The sequence below is a fragment of the Lepidochelys kempii genome, chromosome 25 (genome assembly GCF_965140285.1).
Source record: "Lepidochelys kempii isolate rLepKem1 chromosome 25, rLepKem1.hap1, whole genome shotgun sequence".
In the NCBI taxonomy this organism is placed as follows: Eukaryota; Metazoa; Chordata; order Testudines; family Cheloniidae; genus Lepidochelys; species Lepidochelys kempii.
The window spans coordinates 16839844-16861876 of NC_136404.1; the positions used below are offsets into that span (position 1 = coordinate 16839844).

General features: G+C 38.5%; 1 protein-coding gene across 17 annotated transcripts in view; it reads right to left on the reverse strand.

Annotated features, from left to right (window-relative positions):
• Nucleotides 1–22033, reverse strand: part of GATAD2A (GATA zinc finger domain containing 2A) — a 114012-nt gene that overhangs the window by 24183 nt on the left and 67796 nt on the right. For 15 of the 17 annotated variants that reach the window (XM_073323950.2, XM_073323945.2, XM_073323946.2 and 12 more), the window contains 2 exons: nt 21859–22002; nt 16452–16723 (listed from right to left, as the gene is read on the reverse strand). In XM_073323950.2, coding sequence (XP_073180051.1) covers nt 16452–16723; nt 21859–21891 — 305 coding nt within the window. In that variant the 5' untranslated portion in view covers nt 21892–22002. Of the gene's footprint in view, nt 1–16451; nt 16724–21858; nt 22003–22033 lie in introns of those variants that run through there. The other 2 variants (XM_073323956.2, XM_073323961.2) reach the window with 2 other exon arrangements.

Consider the following 22033-nt stretch of genomic DNA (forward strand, 5'->3'; position numbering starts at 1 on the left):
TCGCGAATACAGACTAACATGGCTGCTGCTCTGAAACTTAATACTCACTCTGTTCACTAAATTTTACAAGAATTCTAGTTCGTACGAACGAAGCCTAAGCAACGCTAGTAAGCGCGGCGAACATTCTGTGCACCGTCACTGGCGGCAAGAAGGAACTGAGGGTGGGAGGAACCGGCGGCATCCCTTATACTGTGTCTTGTGGGCACCACCCCAGAGAGCACCAAAGCCACTCCCCTATGGATACTGCTGAGGGAAAAACTTCCGGCACCGGACGGTGCATGTGGAGAGCACAAACACCTAATGTGGAATGGACATGAGCAAGCACTTGAAGAAGAACTTACATTGTTTATGGGATAAGTATAATCACTTTAGAAGAGTATATCTTAAGAAATTGTGTTGCAAATCCAAACAAAAACTACAAGAATACAATGAAAGCCTTTTCAATAAGTATCCTGTAAATGAAATAACTTTTCAATGCATTATTGCTGACCAAATAATTTGGCAGGTTTAAATTTTTGAGACACAAACCAAAACAGTTTTTAAAACAGTGAAGCCAAAGGAAGCAAATATACAGGCAGCCATTAAAAAAAAAGCAAGCCTCTTGTGCAGCAAGGTTATGCACTTAACTACCTTTAATCTGTACTTTAGGGGGAAAACTCCCTTAATTCGCAACCTGGAAACATGGCAAATTAGCCCCATGTTCTCCTAAAATGAGGCAGTTTCTCCCCCACCTTAAATTGCAGCTTCGGGAGTTAACTGTAGTACCACCCTTTTTGACATACAGAAGTTACTTCAGGATTCTAGGTACTTAACAATAGAAACAAAAAAAAACATTTTATTTAGTGATGTACCAGATATAAGAGACACTAATACACTCAAAACAGGGACAGATTAACCTCAGTTGCAGAGTACCTTTACTGTAGCTATATTTCTGTACCACTATTGATAAGCTATGTACTAATGTAAACTACACACCCTCAGTAAAGCCAGGCCAGTTCAAACAGTGTTCTGAAAACTAAAAGCTGGTTGCTACAAAAACACAGCTTTTGGTATCTCAGCTACAGCCCTATATTCAATGCTGCATTTAATGCAGTTGTCCACCTTGGTAAAAAAGGAGCAGAAAATGAATTTCAGTTTCCTCTAGGGGGCACAGTGAGCCAGTGAACCAATCTTTCAACTCTGAAGGGGTTTAAAAATAACCATCAGGGGCACAGGTGAAAGTTTTAAAGCCTGAGCTTTTCTCTGCTTAAGGTAGACTAAATTGGTTGCCTTGACTAAAACAAGATAGGGAGAGAAAAATTAAGAGTGCTTGCCATCAAGAGACTCAAGTTAAAAAGGTCTCAGTATAGACAAAGTCTAAAGTGCATCATCTCAAGTAACATCATTTTACTTTTTTTACCCATCCAGCTAAGAAGTGTGAAGAAAAAAAAAAGTCACCTGAAAATGATTTTTAAAGAATACTTAACTAAGGCAATAATCTCATTACTTAGGTAATGTAACACTTGTATTGATCTGGAAGAGTTGTAGAGTTTTTCATGTAGCTAAACCTAATCCAACATTTTTAAAAGACACAATAAATCTTCTCATAATCTATAAAATAATAAGGGGGATAGAGTTTATGCTTCTGCAGGGGGTAAAGCTATAAAAAGGTTCTTGCATAAGTGCCTTATGTATAACTGGCTTTTACAAGTATACTGTCACAAGGGACCATGCAGACTGTAGTTATTATGGCTGTGAACATAGTGTTGCAGAACTGAAGTTCTCTATCGCCCACCAGAAAAGCCATAAACTATTTGAAGTCATACAACCTTGAAAATTAAACACAATTTTGTAAAATGAAAGTAAATCAGACTACTGACTATCAGTTTCTGTAGCTGTGAAAGAAACAACTTAGGTAAACTTCTGAGTAGCAAGCTGGGCCACTGAAGTTTACTGTGATTGACACTATCAGTTTTTGAAAAATCTCCACGTGAGGACCAATAGATGCGATTTAGGAAAACTGAACCCATTTGAACTGAGTTCAGACTTCTACAACACCAGACTCCGATATGAAAGTTATCTTTTTATCCTCTTGGAGAAGGTCATCTTATCCCCACTAATGCCCTCCACAAGCGCACAAAATATGGCAGAAATTTGGGTTTGAAACAATTGTTTAGAAAAATTTTATTGGCAGACTTAAGTCTGCTGAATCTCTCAGAGGTGATTAGCTACATGTAAACAGAAGATACTTGAACTTCATTTGTCAAAAAGGAAGTTGAATTCAAGACAACATTGCTAATCAGAGAATAGTGCATTGACAGAAAGCTCATAAAGGTCCTGTTTTAACTGTTCAATTCTCAAAGCAACGAGGCACAAGAATAATCAATATGTATGTGTAGCAAGCGTGATGTCACCCCATCAATTATCACAGCATCATAACAACTAGCAGGGAGCTAACTTCCTGTATTCTAATCAGGCCACCAAAGAGTCATGTGAGAAAGGCATTTCCCCCACTGGACATGTGACCCTTTAACTGTTCCTTCCACCCCGTGAAAACCATAGCAACAGCCAGTTCTAACCGGCTTGTGACACATAGCCTTCATTTTACGAAGTGAGGTAGGGTTCAGGTGCTGTAAGAAAATGGAGCAGACTTTAAGCTTAAGGGGCTGCCCTTGCACTATAAAAACTTCCGGGATCAGCTGCCCACTTGAAACTATTAATAAAAAGCACAATGTATTGCACAATAGAAAAACATTCACCCAACTGCACAGGAATGAGTTATGCTCAACTACTCTACTACTTTTTAAAGTTTAAGAACTTTTATAGTTGATTTGCTGGTTTGCTTCAAAACTCTGAAAGTACACACCATTAGTCCATTAGACTTTTGAAAAGCATTATCTATTTAGTCATGGAAACAAGTTTCAAGTAGTCAAATGAAAAAACCCCAAAAGGTGGCTTTTTTTTTTTTTGGACACAAAAGTTCTTTTCTACTTTTTAGGCCAGGTGAGAATGAGAAAGTGAAGTAGAAATTGAGAGACCATGAGTAACACAGAATTATTACAGTAGAACAGTTCTTTAATCAGACCCGCTAATACCACATTCTGTTTAGAAAAGGATGAAATTTCTACGGACTACATTTTGTTCTAGAAGTGTGTTCATCATGGTTTTTTGGATATCAAAATATCTTTGAAAAATTAAGTGATTTGTTGACAAGATTAAGACAGTAAGATAAGCAAGCATTACAGGTTCCAAGCTGAGAGAAGATACTTTGAAGTTCATAGTTAAGAACAGTTTTAACATGATCCACACAAAAGAGGGCCCCATATTAAAACTAATCACGTGGATATCAAAGAAAAATAATCATTCACCAGCTCCATCCCCTTCTACCTAACCAAGAAACAGAATCGGAAATCAGATTGCCTTGTTAACATGAACAGCAGTTTTGGACATTGGAGGAGTGAAGTGTAATCAAAAACACTTCCCTTTTAGAGAGAATACCAACATGCACCTCCATTTAAGTCTTCTGGAGTGCTCATTACAAGCTACGTTTGTCAGGGGGATGTACATGTATTGTAACATTCACACCTTTGGTATAAACAATTGCTTGATAAAAATTCCATTGTTTTGGCATTTTTTGAATAATGGTTTAAAATAGATCATAGCCATATAAAACCCAAAGCATTAAAAATTAAGATTCCACATTGAGAGGTTTTTATTAAATACTCACTAAATAAAAGGCTGCAGGCATTTTTAATCTGTTTTGTGGGTTAGTAGCTCTAATTTTTGAATTGGGGCTTGGCGTGGGAAAAGGTAATTCACAACTTCTGGCTTTGTAATAAGGACCGTGCTCCTTTAGACAGACCATGAAGGCAGAGCAAGTGATTTTTTCTGTTTCGTTTTAAGTTGTATCAAGCTCCACTGGTTAACCATTGCCTCCCTGCCCTTTAAAGTGTTTGCATAGAATCTATGAGATTTCCTCACCACTAGCATAGGTCACGTTACAAAATGGCTGATATTTATACAAAAATGGCACGGTTGAGTCTCACCATACTACACAGTCCACTTCCTACTATTTGTTCAGCTACTACTGGCCTCAAAGTTTCCTTGTTTCTCCTACAAGAGCAAGAGAGCAGCTGAGAAAGGATCATTTGCTTGTTAAATTGGTTTCTCCAAGTTTACACACTAGTACTAATTATTCTGTCAACTGACAGAAATAAAGTACAAGTAATGACAACCTACAGCAGAATAACCTGGTCATTCTTTTAATTTGAAGGGTTGAGGACATTAAAAAAAGGGGGGGCTTTTTCCTCTCTAGTGTCCTGAATTTAAAAGACACCCCATTTCCAAAAAAAACAAACAAAAAAACCCAAACCCCGTCTGCACAGTAAATCTAATTGACTAGATACCTGCTTTCTCAAATTCTGCTAATCAAGTCCAACTTGTTTATTGTTCTACAGAAAGTTAAACACTTAGGAATCCTTCTATAGTACAAAAAGAAAATAAAAAACCATCTACAGTGTTTATTTATGGGTGAGCGATTTAATTCTGATGGTATGAGATCTTGCAGATCTGGTGGAATACTACTTTTCAGTAGTATTTTGCAATAAGTTTTGCTCACAGAGCTAAAATAAGCCAACCATGATATGAAAGAGAAGCTTATCTATTCAGACCTCAACAACGTGACCAATTACATTGTGGATCAAAGTCCAAAAGATTGTGAAACGTATGAATCCAAACTAGATCTTCATAGTATAGTCTTCCTCTTAAAAAAGAGGCTTGCTATACTTTGTGTGTCTCACACACACACACACGTATCAACACTTTGCCAGGTACAACAGTGAACACAGAGACAGTGAATCTTTAGTCTCTGAGGTCAGACCCTTTAGCTGAAAGTGCTATAATGCTCCCAGGAGGTTTTATAAAGCCTCTTTAGACCAGCTTCTATGTTCCCATCCATTTTGGTCTCCATGTTAGAAGCCAGGCTCAGGAGGATGGATCTTTTTTCATCTGCATAGAAATGAATGTACAGCTATCTAACGGGTTACAGCAAGTAAAACATGCTCTTAGGCATAATTCAAAGAGTTTGTTAAGCCTTCTTTTTGAACCCCTTTGTTTTGTGTGGACCTCTCTATATCCAATTGCTTCCAAAATGCTTCTGGGAAAGATTTCCTGTACAATTTTTGAGCTGCTGAAACGAATGGAGCTTCCAGCTAAGATTTTAAAAAGCAATTTGGGTGTTTTAGACATGTAGCTTCCATTAATGGAAGATGCATCTAAATCATTTAGACTGCTTTGAAAATCTTATCCTCCATTTTTGTTCACTGATAGAAATGCCTATGACAGTACAGTCATCATAATACACAGTGCCTGTAAAATAAAATTATGATCAGAACACCCCTGTGAGGTAAGGAAGTATTATTTCTATTTTACAGATTGGTAAATCAGCGTGCTTCAATTTCCCCTAAGTTCACATAAAGTCTGTGCCAGAGCTGGAAAGAGAACACAGACCACACAAGTCACAGCTCAGTATCTAAGGCTGGAGGCCACCATCCCTCTAACTTACATCCATCCATCTGAACATTTTAAAGTTAGACATATTTGTTTTACAAGAAGAAAGATCAATCCGAAGTATCCTAGAGTCTCCTTGCTTCTCCAGCAGAATTTTGGTAGACAACTGCTCTTTAGACAAAAAGCATAACTCCCAACAGGACCAACCTACGTTTGTTGACTTCAGTAAAGAACAGAAGTTCATCCAATTCAACAGACTTCAGGTGGCAAAGTCTATTCTTGGAGGCTTTCTTCCATTTAGTTGGGACAGAAGCAGATTAATTATGCTTTTGTCTTGAAGAGGATACATCTAAGACCCAAAGTACCTTGTGACAGACAACTGCTGTAACGGCTCCCTCTTTCCTCCTAAGAGGTCAAGAATAGACCCTTTTCAAATGTATGGCAGGGGTCGGGAAACACTGTTTATATAATATTAAGCAAATGGAACAAGTTGTGCTTGTGCCCATTAGTGTGTGTATATGAAACTTCGTTAATGGTGATGCTGTTCTGAGATTTAGCTTTTTGGTCATGGTCCCCAATACAAGATTATACTAATCAGCTACATTTGTAAAGCATTAGATAACAGGCTAAACTGAGAAACATAAGGAAGCAGCAGGCTACAAGCTTATGCTGAGAGCTGGGATGGAGAAAAGAGAGAAGGACAACGTAGGAGCCATTGGGTCTGGTGGAGAATAAGTAAATTAAGTTTCATTCCAAAGGAGGGCTACTTCTGGAAAGGCTATGTAGGGAGTCAGAGGTAACTATATGTACCTAGTGGCACATTATTGGAAGAGATCCAAGACCTCTTAACAATTTAACAAGCAAGTCTGCTGTCTCCACAGACAAGTACAGAAGCATATTCCAAAATGGACTGTGCCAGGATGATCAAGATCCTAACAGTGCTACAAAATGCTATTTCACTTACTCTTCCAACTAACATTCCTTCTCACTTTAAAACCTCCCCCTTATTTGTTTCTAAATTACACTTAACTGTTGACCTGCAATGGAAGTAAAAGAAGGGGCCGGGAACATGAAAGTCACAAGTTGCAGTATGGGAGAGGTGAGCTCTGTAGCAAGGTCCAGGTCACAAGCAGTAACCCAAAATTCAGGAGTCCAAATGTCTTCCACCAGCTGGCCATATTACCTGCTTAAAAATTCTGATCTAAACCCTATCCTCCTCCTGGCCCCCAAAAGAAACAACCAACAAACAAATGATGCCTTGTGGTACGTTACCTGGCATAAAGTTCCTTCAGTAAAACCCATACTATCAAAGAGAGGCACTTTTAACCCTCAAAATGACTAGTTTTATAGGATGAGAAAAATAATTTTAGCAGTTTTAGTTTAAGTTAAAAAACCCAAACACATGGGAGAATCACTTCAGCTAGGAGGCTGTTAAAACAGTGATTCTGGATCCATCTTCTCCATTCAGGAAGGCCTCAGTCACAACATCACCATTGCAATGCAAATAGTAATTTTTGTAGCACTCTGTGACATGAACCATGAAATGCCACTAAATACAGAAGTCATGATTTTTTACTACTAGACATCTGAACGTCTTCCTCGTAAAACAGATTGGCAGCTCTCTCTTTTCAGGTAATGGAAAGCTCTGCTTGAGATTGGGTGGTTTTGGGATTATTTCTGTTTTGTTATATTATAGTGGCAATAAAGTACCTTCTTTGAATGTCACTAGGTCAAATTCAGACCTGTGTAAGTAGGCACAGCTCACTTAAGACAGGGGAATGGCGCTCATATAAGAGCTGAATCTAACTCTTTAAATTTTAAGCCTAAAAGAGTTAAAGGGCCCAGTTCCTCATTGTCCATCTTGTGCAGGGCAATAATGAAATGGACACCAAGAGTGACAACCCAATTACAGTGGATTTAACAGAACAAATGCCAAAAGCATATCTTGTTTTTTCAATTCAGATCCCAGACTTTTAAATAGGAACTCAGTAGCAATCCAGAATTAACTGATAACTTATCCAGATTGAGCTTTATGTTACGTTATTAACTGGTTCATATAACTCATGCCACAATGGCATGAAACAAAAAAGGAGAGTTGAAAAAACTCCAACTGTAAGCATAAAAAATTTGTGGAATGTCTAATTTTTTTCATCCAATAATCTACAATTCCATGACATCTGAGCAATACATCTCATTTACTTTCTAGTAGAAGAAGATTCATAGATAGTAAGGTCAGAAGGGACCATTATGATCATCTGGTCTGACCTCCTGCACAACGCAGGCCACAGAATCTCACCCACCCACTCCTGTGATAAACCTCTCACCTATGTCTGAGTTACTCAAGTCCTCACACCATGGTTTAAAGACTTCAAGGAGCAGAGAATCCTCCAGCAAGTGACCTGTGCCCCATGCTACAGAGGAAGGCGAAAAACCTCTAGGGCCTCTTCCAATCTGCCCTGGAAGAAAATTACTTCCCGATCCCAAATATGGTGATCAGCTGAACCCTGAGCATATGGGCAAGATTCACCAGCCAGATACACAGGAAAGAATTCTCTGTGGTAACTCAGATCCTACCCCATCTAACATCCCATCACAGGCCATTGGGCCTATTTATAACTAATAGTCAAAGATCAATTAATTGCCAAAATCATGTTATCCCATCATACCATCTCCTCCATAAACTTATCGAGTTTAATCTTAAAGGTCTTTTGCCCCAACTGCTTCCCTTGGAAGGCCATTCCAAAAAATATCAGAGTAACTGTCACTCAGGACTAATGCCTAACCCACAGCATTATTATATATTGACGTATGGAACAGGTTTCCCCCCATCCCTTATTCCACCCAACAACCTCTCCTACCTCCAATGTCTTCGGGGGGCAGGGGAGATGTAAGGAGGAAGGTGGCAGAAGATAACAAGGAACAACATTAGAGAGAGTTTTTGGAGATGTAATGTCTAAAAATGAATCCAAAATGTCAATGCAAGTCTCTGGATGTAGTGGTACAATACTGAAACAAAACATCAATAAAGTTTACTCCTTTCCCATCCCTACACTCCAAAAAAAAAAAAAAAAATTTATTGGAGCTGGCCTTGCATTTTAAAATAAGGCAGACAAGTTCACAAAAGCAAGAAACCTGTAAATCAGGTTTTCCACAGAATCTTTTAACTCAGATGTTTTGTACCTAAACCTCAGAACACACAATGTATTAGTGAGCCCTGGTAGAGAAATAGGCCATGTTGTAGAGGAGGTAAACTGGAACTATGAAGGTACAATTTATATTGTGCCAGCAGCCATATATTAAAAACTTCAATTATACACAGTTCCAGCTAAACCCCTTACAAACGTGGTTTGGCTAGTCAAAGTGCACTGTGTTAAAAATGCGCTTAAGAACACATTCTAGAGACACTGTTCTAGCACAGTCTGATCGCATGCTCAATGGCTGACCAGAGTTGGAAGCCAGTTTAACAAGTAGTGTTTCTTAATATTGTATTAAGCCTGAAATAGCCGAATTGGAGTGGGTTTTGTTTTTTTGTTCAATAGGGTAAAGCACCATCACTAGACTTGCCCCATTTTAAATGTTTCTTTTTTGAAACAAAACAATTGGCGTATCCTATTTCAAAAAGTACAGCATGTACGCAGTATGCCAGCGTGGCCCAACAGGCAGCCTTGGGCAAAAGTGCAGCATGCTTAAGACAAAAACAAATTAATATATATATATATATATATATATATATATATATATATATATATATATATATACACACACACACCCCCCCCCAGGCCATATTATTTTTATATCTATCTCTCTCCCTTAGATGGTTCTTCAAAAGTTTTTATATATAGTTTTGTATCCTCTTCTCTCTCCTTCTTTACTACTGTTCCTCTTCTTCCTACTCTCACTCTGGGGTCTTGACTTCCCACATAACTATACTGATATTGCTCTCCCCCATGCTCTGCTATTAGCTGCGTCACTAGGGAAGCAGAGAGTTGTACTAAAATCCTGTTCTTTGGAAGTGCTGTGTGCAGACACTTCAAGGATCACAATTATTGTACATTTAATTTTGTTCCCAGTCTGCTGTACCTAATGAAGCAGAACACGATAATACAGCATGTTCAAGACCATACCCTGTCAGATAAAAATCAAGACAACTCCCAGGGAAACAAACTCCAGGTTTTTCTGTATTCTGAACTACTTACATACAAAAATGTGTTGGGTTAAGCACATAGCCTTCATTCAGAATTTCATACATTTGTGGGTTTGACTTGACCTTAATTTATATATGCTCCATGTTTCCATCTTAGTCTTTAGAATCTCTCCATTTCCCTCACAATTAAGAGCCCATATTGCAACAACTATCAATCCAAGAACCGTATACCACTCCTATGGAGGAGGTGTTTGATAACAATAAAATTATTTCCCTTTCCCAAATAGCATGGGGAGTCGTGTAGGGGAAGGGCTGGGAATTTAGTGCCATGTCTCACACAACGTAGTTCAGACCACAACCATTACGTTAACTTTAAAATAATTCTGACACCTTTTTGTGTTTAATATGTACAGTTATTTTACATTTCACTGTATAACAAAAGAATGACATGATACTCTGCTGACCATGCGATTTTCCCAGAACTACCCATTGCAGTTCTTAGACAACAGCAACTTTTGCCAACACCTGCCCCCCTGGACGATAGCTAAGTAAACCCTGAAATAAAAGGAGCTATATACAGATAAATACAGATTAGGATGGGCTGGTTGGAAGAAAGCCATAAAACTGTTGGGAAGCCTTCAGATTCCCCACCCTCATTTTTCCTGGCAATTTGCATTTAGACAAACAAGCAGTGGCAAAAGCCAGCCAGTCTGCACGTAATTAAGAAAGCAGGATCTTAAAAACTAGAGGGTGTGTCAAAAAGCAATTTAAAAATAAAGTAAAGAAGTTTGCTGCTAAGGGTATCAATGACTTTAGCCTCCACTACATGAAATGCAAATTGTATAGCTCATCCACACTTTCATTTTTGATCGAAGGAAGAATTGTGCTTTGGGGAAGAAAAAAAAACAAACAAAAAAAAAAAACCAAGACAAAAACCACCACCTCAGGATGTTTGAGTCAAATGGAACATAATGGCTCACAGGATTAACGAAAAGTGTTCAATAATTATTTTTAGTTTTAACTACACTTCAGTTAGATATTTACTTCAGCTAATGTACCATTTGTTGCTAAAGGACATGTGTGGAGATACAAGATAATATATATCATGTATGGAGTTTTTAAAACCCATTGCTACCATAAACACGTCACAGAATTTTGACCGTCAAAATTCACAGACAAGTCAATTCCATGAAATTTTTTTTTAAATTTGTGTGTGTGTGTGTGTGTGTGTGTGTGTGTGTATTTATATATTATACACACACACACACACACACGAAAAATTAAGACGCTAGAGTAATGTCTGAAGGAATACATTCAGGCATACTAAAGAGAAAAGGAAGGAGGAGATAATGGTAGGAATTTTTTAATGCTATTTTAAAAAAAAAATTTAAAAGGCAGCTTTAAAAAGTAAGGTAATAAATGTTATATTCAGCCTCTGAGGTATCATAGTATGTTCCAGCTTTGCCTTGCAGCCATACTAATTCCTTTCTGGCATTATAGCTTCTTACCTAGTTGCAAAGTTTTGTGACATGCTAAGAGATCCACAAATGTATCATTAGTCACAAACGTACTAACTATATTGGGCTTTACTTCTTAAGTATGTATATATAGTTTCAAACTCTTCCCTCATTCCCAAGTACATACGGTCAACTGGCAAGGACGGAGCTCAGTATAGGAAGTGTTACCTACATATTGTGGCATCCCATATCATAGCAGAATTTCTCTTGGATTACTAGAATTATTGTGTGAATTGAGCACATTATGAAGTTTAATTTGAGCAGGTCCCAGAATTAGCTTGATTTTCATTCATCCCTTGTGGAACACTGCTTTGTTTCTGCAAGGAACTAAGTACAGCGTATGGCTAAATCCTTCACTAACTAGCACAGCAATGGGGAGCAACATCCTCTGTAAAAAAGGATCCTTGCTCGCTAAAATGGGGTTTCTCTTGGAAGGCATAAGGAAAGTTACTCTGCAGTTGCACAAAACAGGAGCAGCGTGCTTCCCTACTGGCTGACTGCTAATACTTGTGTCAAGCGGTCGCACACACATTAACTGAGTTGCAGGTGGGTGGGACAGGAGGGGTCCACACAGGAAGTATCTCCTCAGCCTGCTGACTGTTTGCGTTAGCTGGCTCTCTCGAGTACATAGGGGAATACTGTTCTGCTGCCTGAAGTTTGGGAGAAGAGATAGGGAACTCCTCTCGCAAAGCAGGACAGGATTTAACCCTTGGTCTTTTGGTTAAATTCTGCATGCTTTATAGGAAGAGTTTTCTCGCTTCTTTGTAGGCTATGTCCCCTTTGCATAAAAAGTGTTCATATTTATAAATCCACATTGTCTTATTCTGGGGTATATCTACAGAGAGAAGGATTTTAGAAGGGCCCACTGACAACCTGAGTCTTTTTTTGTTGTTGCTGGTTTTTTTTAAACTGTTTTTAAGAAAGCATTTTGCTGTTCCCCTGCTGATGTTTGGAAAGGTGTTTCTTGCAAAGGAGAGTAGGTGGGGCCAAAAACAATATAAAACTGCTACAAGATGAGCAAGGAAGTTTAAGTTAAGCTTCTTTTTGGTCAAACTGATTATACACAAAGTGCTGTTGAATTCACTAATGTAAACAAACCGGAAGACAGCTGAAAATTTTTTCTTTTTAACTTCCTTAAGCTATAGCAATCTTCGTTATTTGTAACTACAGTAGGTAAAACACACGTTTCACTGAAATGTGGTTTACAAGTTGACAGCGTCTTTTAACATTAGAGCAGTATCATATACTTGAGTTTACACACAGTGGATGCTCTGTAGTGCAGAAGATGCCACACTTCAGAGGGACACTTACAGTTTTCTTGCCCTATGTGCTACAATTCTGTTCAGGAAAAGTGCACTTTTGCCTGAAGGCTGGCTCAAATGATGTTGAAAAAAATCTGGTAAGTTATTGTTGAACCTGAGCAAAAAACCAAACTTGATCGCAACCATACCACAAACATATGAGGTGCTGTTAAAGGTGATGAATTACTATTAACTACTTTGTTCATCTGTAAAGAGTTGACGTAAGCCAAATACTGTCAAACACTGTCCTCCCACTCATTAATGCTTATTTGTCTAAATCAACATATCTGTAAAAATTACTACATTGCAATTTTGCAACATCCACAGTAGAATGCCACTCGTGACTTTCTCAGAAGAGTGCAAAGACTCAAGTCACTTTCCTCAGTTTATTCTCTATAATAAGTCAGACCTAACTATGCAAGCTAAGCAGAGCTAGATACACAGCTACAACACCCCCTACCCTCACCGGCTGGCCTTGTGAGGCCTCATCATAAACTTTCACCACCACAGACTCTTCTGTTGAGCACGTTTTGTGACGCCAAAAGAAAGCCAGATAATTTTTATTTTTAAAGGAAACTAAAAATACTAAGATTAAAGTCAGAAAACTTTCAAAAACATTTTTTTAAAAATTCAGTGCGTCTTCAAGTTCAGATTTCAAATCTGAAAAAGCCAATGAGTGGATAATCTGCTGCAGATCAGGCAAAAGTAACAATCAATGAACGCTCTTGAAAAAGTTTCAGAGCAGCAGCCGTGATAGTCTGTATTCGCAAAAAGAAAAGGAGTACTTGTGGCACCTTAGAGAGACTAACAAATTTATTTGAGCAATCTGTAGCTCATGAAAGCTTATGCTCAAATAAATTTGTTAGTCTCTCTAAGGTGCCACAAGTACTCTTGAAAAAAATACATCTTCAATTAAATAACTTCTAAAGTTGTTTAGTAATGGACAGCATTTTGGCTTTTGATTATGAATTTACCAAAGCAGAAAGTTTTTACCAATGCAACAAAACAATCACTTTAAGAAATAGTTCTGTTTTACCTCTCAAAACTCAATTGTTTTAAGGGCTGCAAGTTATGGGTTCATCTATGTATCAGAAGTCTGGGAAAATATGAAAAGCTGAGTCCAAAATTAAGAGTCCCAATTTGAAACTTTAAGAGCCTTTTACCAAAATATCATGTAGTTACCTACAAAAATGACATCTTTTTTAAAAAAATAAGGGATCAAATTTATTCAGTGGAATCATGCATTTTAGATCAGCTGTTGCACTTGCCAAGATGTAAAGATCCTCTGTGTGCCCAGATATATGTCTTTATTGCCACCTACGTGCCCTACATCACATCTTGAAAGATTAAGAAATTCTCATCTATTTTGGACAGAGAAGTGGGGAGCAGGAAGGCAGAGATACTACTTGTAAAATCTGCAGAATTGTTCAGATTCACCTTCCATATGTAAGAAATGCCAATATTTTACTCCTCCACTTAAAAAGCATGGTCAAAATACAATCATAACCTATACTATCTGTACTTGGTAATCTAGGACCTGATCCAAATCCCATTGAAGTCAACTGAAAGATTCCCGTCAAAACTTCAATGGGTTTTGGATTATGCCTCCAATGCAGGGACAGTCTTATACAAGCAAGCTTTCCCTGCCATTTAGAAAATAGAAAAATCTTATTTGCTGTAGTAGTGATACTATAAAATGAAGGGGTGTCTCAGGTTCTCTAAATAGGATTATTTAGAATACTTATTTTTAAACAGAAGCTCTCTAGAAAGCAGAGCATGGATTCTCCCCCTCAAAGTCTAGTTTGTATAGGTTCTTTCACACCACAAAGGGGGAGCAGAAAGACATTTACCAAAAGATTGGAAAGTATTTATAAAGCCACAAATCATCAAGGGGACTCGGGGGCAGGTGTCACATGAGAAATCAAACGTTTTTAAAAGAAGATCCACTAGACTTCTAGCAGACACTGCCCTTTTAAAGTAACGTGCTTAGGTTTACACAGGAAGTTTGTTACAGAGCTAGGAACAGAACCCTTGGTATTCAGTTTACAACCTTGGTGTTTTAGCCACTAGACTATGCTTTCCCCTTTAAGAGAACTGAACACAACTATGCTAGTTGACAGGGCAGTGATAATGCCACAAAAGGTGTTACTACCTTCTGAAAAGGTTTACCCTTATTTAGCACCTGACCCGCCACCTCCTCTCATTCTTTGAGAAACAGAAAAGAAATTCCCTTACGTAGGAACCATCTAGCTATAGTATTACCCCTTCCTAAAGGATATTGTTATCAACACAGCTTTCATCCTGCTTTGAGCAGGGGGTTGGACTAGATGACCTCCTGAGGTCCCTTCCAATCCTGATATTCTATGATTCTATGATCAGACATACAAGTACATCCTAAATATCATCTTGAGCAAGCTCTGAAGATGCCATTTTTAACCAGTGAATTTATAGATGAAGCAGAACATGTCAAAGAAATTCAGTCAATCCAAGTTACTGGAAGAAATCTAGTATATTTGATGTATTGCTGAAAGTGATATTTGGACAAATTCATCGTTATAAGCAGCAGATAGTTTCTCATTTAAGCAGCAGGAACAGAGGAAAGCTGAATAATTCATACACTAGTTACAATTATGGAGTAAGGGCATATCAGTTTTTCCTGTACTATTTTTTAAGCTAGAGTGGGGGACAAAATACATTTAATATGTGAGAATTTGCATACTCGACAGGAACTTCAAGTTTCTGCTCCAACATATGAAACAAGTTAATAATTTACACTTCTATAGTACCTATCAGGCAAGGAAATAACTTTATACACTTTTTAAGACTTGCAACAATATTGGGAATATTTATTCCATTTTGCAGATAGGGAAACTAACACAAAAAGTTAACTGACTTTACCAAGATTAAACTGTCAGTGGCAGTGCTAGGAACAGGAGCCAAGAGTTCTGACTTCCTCTTCCATATTCCAAAAACTAGACCACATTGCACCCTAAAAATGAAAAATATTCATGTCTGTCCTTTGCGACAAAAAACTAAAAAAAGTCAGCATCACATGACCACCTGTAGTCTTGGCCCATAATGAACCCAAGGATAGGCAGCATACAGAATAGAATGGAAGTCTATAAACCAGTTTTTTGGTGGTGATTATGAATAAAATGTTTTCACGTACTAAAAAGCTTCCTAATTTAATTCTTATGTGATGTGTGTGTTTGAAAAGCCTTAGACTGGAGAAATAAGGAGAAGATTTTCCAAAATGACCAATGATTTTGGATACTTCCATTTTTAGGTGTCTAATTTAAGATTTCTTAAATTAAAAGGGGCCTAATTTTCAAAGTGCTACGCACTTACCTTTTGCAAAACCAGTGCCCTTTAAAGGGATCAGACTGGAGGCACCCTAACTAAACTGGTTAGTCTCTAAGGTGCCACAAGTACTCCTTTTCTTTTTGTTAAGTCATTAGTAACTTTTAAACAACTTTTTCCCACAACAGCTCTGAAGAGAGCAGTAAGATGCACCTAAACCACTTCCCTTGTTAACAGTCACAAAGACAAGTTATCCCTCCTTACCTGTATCACCCACACAATTACGGGCACGAGCAGCCCTTACCACATGGAAGTAATCTCTAGAGTCAGCTACTCAGAGAGTGCGCCCTGCCCTTTATGGTTTGCATCCACTCCTTCACTCAAGGTCATATTTCCCCATTTCAGTATTCATCTTTTATAGCTGCTGTCACAATGACAATACTCATGGGTAGAACAAGCAACAGCTACCTTTTGAGCCTACAGAACCATGGCTGATCTTAAGAGGAATGCTGAACACAAACCAATCTGTTTCAGAGGCTGAATATATACTTCACTCTTTTTGTCATCCCATAGATTAAAAAGTCTAGAAGTCTATTCCAAGTGATAGCCTACTGAATAGCTCGATAGACTATTTCCCCACCTTTTTGTGTGCAGGTAGTTCAAATACGGAAGCATGACAGCAGTTTCTAGGTAGCCACTCACCTTTTTGAGGTACTCATGTCAACAGGTTCATCACCTGTCTGCACCTCCACTTTAATAGTTGCTTTTACCTCCCCTCCTTTTAATAATCCTTGGACTTTCCCAGTTCCAGGATCAGTCTTTATTTTAATGTCACCTTCAGTCTTTATATCTGTTCCCAACAATCCTTTGTCCATTTTAATTTTTTTACTGTCCACGTCATTTTGGGTTATTTCTCGTTCTAGTGCTCGTTTCTGACTTCGTGTCCTGCATGCTTCCTCGGTCATTGTGAAGCTCTGGGGGAGGGGGAAAAAAAAAAAAAAAGGAGATAAATCAGTAAAATGCATTTTGAGAAAAATAAATCACCTGTTAATTTCAAAAAAGGCCAAGATACGATGGTTGCTGCAAAAGAAGAAATCCTGAAAGAGCAATTAAAGTTTTGCAATGTGCTTACTCACCCTACCCTCAGAGCAGGTTTTACTCTGAAGTTACTATGGAGTCACTCACTTTTTTTTATTTAAAGCAACTACAGTTGTCAAATATAAACCCTAAAAAATATCTTGTAACAGAATGCAGGCGATTGTACAGGAATGCAACAAACAAAAAAAGTTTGGATGTTTATCAAAAAAGGGAAAAGAATTTCTATTTGCGTCACATGCAAATGAGTAATTTTTTTAAAATCTAGGATTAGAGGTTTTTGGGGATTTCTACCATGAACTTCTTAGCACCTGTATCTGATTACAAATTTCAGGAACCAGACATTGTGGGGAAAGGACTACCACGCCCTGAGTGAAGAGAATCTCTTCCATATTTCCCTATAGTTTGCCACTAGAGATTAAGGCACTGCCATTGTAATATTCAAGTTGATACTTTCTTCTCTCTTAATGAATGAGCCAGGCTTTTCCACTCGCTGCACAGGAAGTGCTTAACTCCTGTGGGATCACAGTTAACTCGTCGTATGCCAAAGTCAGAAACTTTTGCTTTTGGGGAGCTTTGGCATTTCAGTCTGCCACTTCACTGTACCTGCAGACACACATCTGATAAAAAAGCTGAGTCAGTTTTTGATCCCATGACATCACTGGGCTCCACATGACCCTTCCCAGGATTCAGTCTGAGAGACAAAGCACTTTCTAGAAAACCAGTCTGAACCGGTTCCAGACAACAAGCTAAAGTGTTGTTAACCCTCACAGAGACAGGACAGCAGCAATGTGTCTGCAAGACTGCTGCTGGCATTCCAAAACACAAGTCTGGGAGAGCATCACTGCTCTTAAAGGGACAGTGCTTTTCATTTCACATTACAACATAGCAGTGCATCTCTTATTCTGCTTGTCCCATCCCTTCAGGGGGAGCACCCAGCACTCACTTAAAAAAAAAAAAAAATTGTTAAAAGTAGCTTAGTTTCTTAGAGATTAAATTAAGCACAAAAACCAATAACTAAAAGTCATCAATAGACCTTAAGCTTCAAAAAAAAAAAAAAATTTTCTAGTGTGTTTTGAAATGAGAGACAGTGGAGTAGTTATACCATATAATTTATTTCCTGTTCCAGTTTACACCTCCTGTTCCCATCAAGTCACAGTCCTATATCTACAGCATACAAAATTGTCATTTCAGACAGCTTTATAGGAAATTTTATGCAAGCAAAAGTAGACTCACAACAAGTTTCTTTACATAAACTTTTGTTTGGAAACTTAGCCAAAAATACTGATTTATATTAACTGACATCAGGTAGTTCACAATGAGGCCACATTTAAACTAAAATCTTTTAGAACAATGTGCTTTTAAATAGGAGACAGGTTGGGTAACGTTGGTGTTCATGAAACAGCACTGTCCAGGAAGAAAGCCAGGTGCGGTCAAGATTTTCTACATAGCTTAGCCAATACACCTCCATTCTAGCATGCAGCAACCCCGGCTATTCTAGCTCTGGGCCTCTCCGTACAGTTCTTCCAAAGCACCATAGTTCTTGCCTGCAGCATCCTTATTGCTCCACTAATATAGCCCAGGAACAATCTCACAAATGATGCCACAAAAAATGGCCCCACACAGACTAAAGCTTGGTCTAGCCTTAAATGTTAGGTCAGCACCATGGTCAGTCACAGATGTGAAAAAAAAAAAAAAAAACAAAACAAAAACAAAAAACCCACCGACATAGCTATGCTGACCTAATCTCCCAGTGTAGAAGACCGCTGCTGTTGATGGAGCTAATTTTGTTTGGGGAGGTGGTGGTCCTACACAGACCAAAGGGGTGCGTCTACATCATAGGGCTCTGCTGGCATAGCTATGGCAACATAGCTATGCTGGTAGTTTCCATTGTGTACAAACAGCCTAAGATGGCACCACTAAAAAAATCTTATCACTAATGACCCAAAGCAAGACAAATTTGAACCCAGGCCTCAAGACAGAAGGCCAGTCTACTAATCCAATGTATTGTCTAGTCTGCTTATACTAGAGTTGTTTGTTTGTCTGAAACCTTTGTTTGTTTTGTTTTTAATGTAAACATGCTGACTTTCTTGGTCAGTATTTCAAAACAAGTGTACTCATTCTATTGGCTATCTGCATTAGAATAAGGAAGGCTTGTGTTTATTTTCAATTTTTTCTTATTCTGTAGTCTAGCACAGCTGGAAGTGCTGCAGAGCTATGGTGTCACATAACCAACCCCTCTTGCCAGTGAAGCAAGACTGACTCCAAAAGTAATCTGGACCTGATTTTTGGTGAGAGATTGTGTTTTAAGTTCTGGGAGGAATGTAAAGCAAAGAAGGTAAATCAGAAGGGAGTGGGAGACAGGTTTCACGGCTCTGAAGGGCAAAAATCAAGACCCCCACCTCACAGAGACTAAGATAAAATTAAAACTCTTTAGCAGATCCAATCATACCACATGCTCCAATAAAGTGCTATGGCAAAGTGTCTAGTAATTAGAGCGTGGGACAAGGAATCAGGACTCTTAGGTTCTACACACAACTCTTATATGGACACACTGCATTACTGTGGAAAAGGCACAGCCCTCTCACACTCTTCTCATATCTCTCTAATACTCATAACACATATCGATATGGAAGCAATGGAAGACAAGGTGGGTGATGTAATATATCTTTTATTGGACCAACATCTATTGGTGAAAGAAACTTTCAAGTTTACACAGAACTCAAGAAGAGCTCTGTGTAAGCTTGAAGGCTTGTCTCTTTCACCAGCAGACGTTGATCCAAAATAAGATATTTCTTCACACACCTTGTCTTAAGATCATGAAACCAACATGGCTACAACACTGCAAAAACAAAACAAACAAAAACTTATGAGTACGATATTTATCTTGATGATTAACGTCAAATACTAAAAAGTGTAAAATTGTCATTGTGGCAGAAGAGACTAATGAGACCATTCAGTGGAAACAGCCTCCTCTTGCATATAAACCCCTCTTTTGAAAAAGGAGGAAGCTCTCTCCCCCACAGCCCTCCCAGCCACAAGTGTCCAGTGGAAGAAACTGGACACCAAAAGCCAGCTTTTCATAGATACTGAGTGCCCGCAGCTTCCTTTGACTTCAACTAAATTTTTATTGCTCAGCACAACTGGAAAGTCAGGCCCCATATTATGCTAAAATATATTCCAAAACATTCACTATTTCAGTTCTTTCATCTTCTCCAGTTACATGATATGGGTGGGTAAACCCAAGTGTTTTGACTAGCCTGTGTGATTCCACAATATTTTAAAAGTCACACGTGAACCCTCATTCTGCAAATGCCACAGTATATTTTCAAGTTCTGTGCATTCTCCTCTATGGCATGTAATACCACAAGCAACAAAAGGAAACCCAACTCTCTCACATGTGCACTTTGTGAACTTCCTTGATGCACCTGCCCCCATACATTTTAGAACAGAATTCAGAGTCATGGTTGTCAGTTTGTTAACAGCTTTTAGATTAGCTCTAGTTATTTCAGAGACCACCTCATTTCTTCTAACCCTCCAGGATAGAGACACTCCAACGATCAGGTGCTGGGGGCAGAGCGTTTTCCATGGTGGACCTTCCCCACACAACATCTCACCAACAGGTCAAACCCAAACCTGGACAGTCTCCACATCAAAATGGGAGATTCACCTTTTCAAGAAAGATTTTCCCACTGTTTTGTTCTGCATGATCGATACCTTAGACATTCAACCAGGCCCAAACTCCCTTTTTTTTTTTTTTGTTTACTGAAGCCACAGCTTCAAATTTTCTTCTTGAAAAGGAAATGTCATGTCATATGTAGATTCTCTCACTTCCAGGACCACACTGACTCTCCTCACATAGGGCTTAAAAATCACAGATCCATTTTCTAGCATGGATGGGACTTTAACTGTGGCCACTAACACAGAACTAAGTTTTAACTATTTCAGGGAACAAAAAAAACCTGTTGCAACTGGATTCCTCAAAATGGTTACAAATGTAGGCCGGACTTATATTTAGCGTGGCATGGGAAGGAGGGAAAGGAAATAAATCAGGAAGGTTTCTTAAAGAAACTGAAGAATAGAGTTTCCCAGGGGGAAGAGGTAGAAACCCCGTAACTTGAGTAGAGAGAATAGAATCTGTAAGGAACAATCCTGCAGGAGTTTGAAGGGATGATTGTTTTTTCTATTCATACTACAATACAAAAGTATATCACCTGTATGTTTTTGATAAAATAATACACAGTGAAATTGTTTATATTGACATTAGGCTTCAGGTTAGTATACAGTTGAAATAAATAGGCAATTCACACTTTTCTGAGCTATTGTTTCTGTCGGTAGACTTTTTGGACAACAACAATGCATCTTTTTACGTTGGGATGGTTATTTCCCCAGCACTAAGGGCTAGAATTTATTTGTCTGAAGGGTTAGATACATAAAAAAGAATGGAATCACCAGATTGTTGGTCCAAGTCACTCTGGACTCTAATAAATTTAGACCACCATTAAAATGTATTTTGAAAGATAGAAGGGGAAAATAGCATTATACAGAAGAGCTTCTCTCTCGCACATATACGCATTACAAATTTGCGCACAGCAATCCAACAGCCCTTTCACTGAACTGTCCAAAAAATTAGAGACACAAGTAAAGTGAAGTAAAATCTTTTATTGGTAAGACACAAAAGCTTTGGAGCTTACAAAGAGCTCTTCTTCAGACCTGAAGAAGAGCTCCAAAGTTTGTTTCTCACAAACAAATGCTGGTTCAACAACAGATCTTACCTCGCTCACCTTGTCTCTCTAATATCCTGGATCCAACACAGCTACAGAAACAAAAATAAAAGGTCTTTTCAATCAGAAATCCATTTATGCTAGTAGGTCAAATACCATGCACATCTATGGCACCAACAGCATTCCCACTGGCAAAGACAGCAACAGAAATGTTTCCTGGAACCTGTCAAAAGTTCTTCCCCAACCCCCTTCCTTCCAAAAAACAAAAACAGCAAAAATACAAGACAAACCTGGTTTGAATCAGCCAGTGTCTTTTCCAACATGGATGTGTATGAGAGACTCCTATCACATACTGCCCAGAACGCCTCCCACTTGCAAAGATGACAAAGGATTGCGAGATCCTGGAACAATTATCCGCTCGCTTTCTTTTGCCACTGTAGGGGAAAGTCACAGAACAGGAAAAAG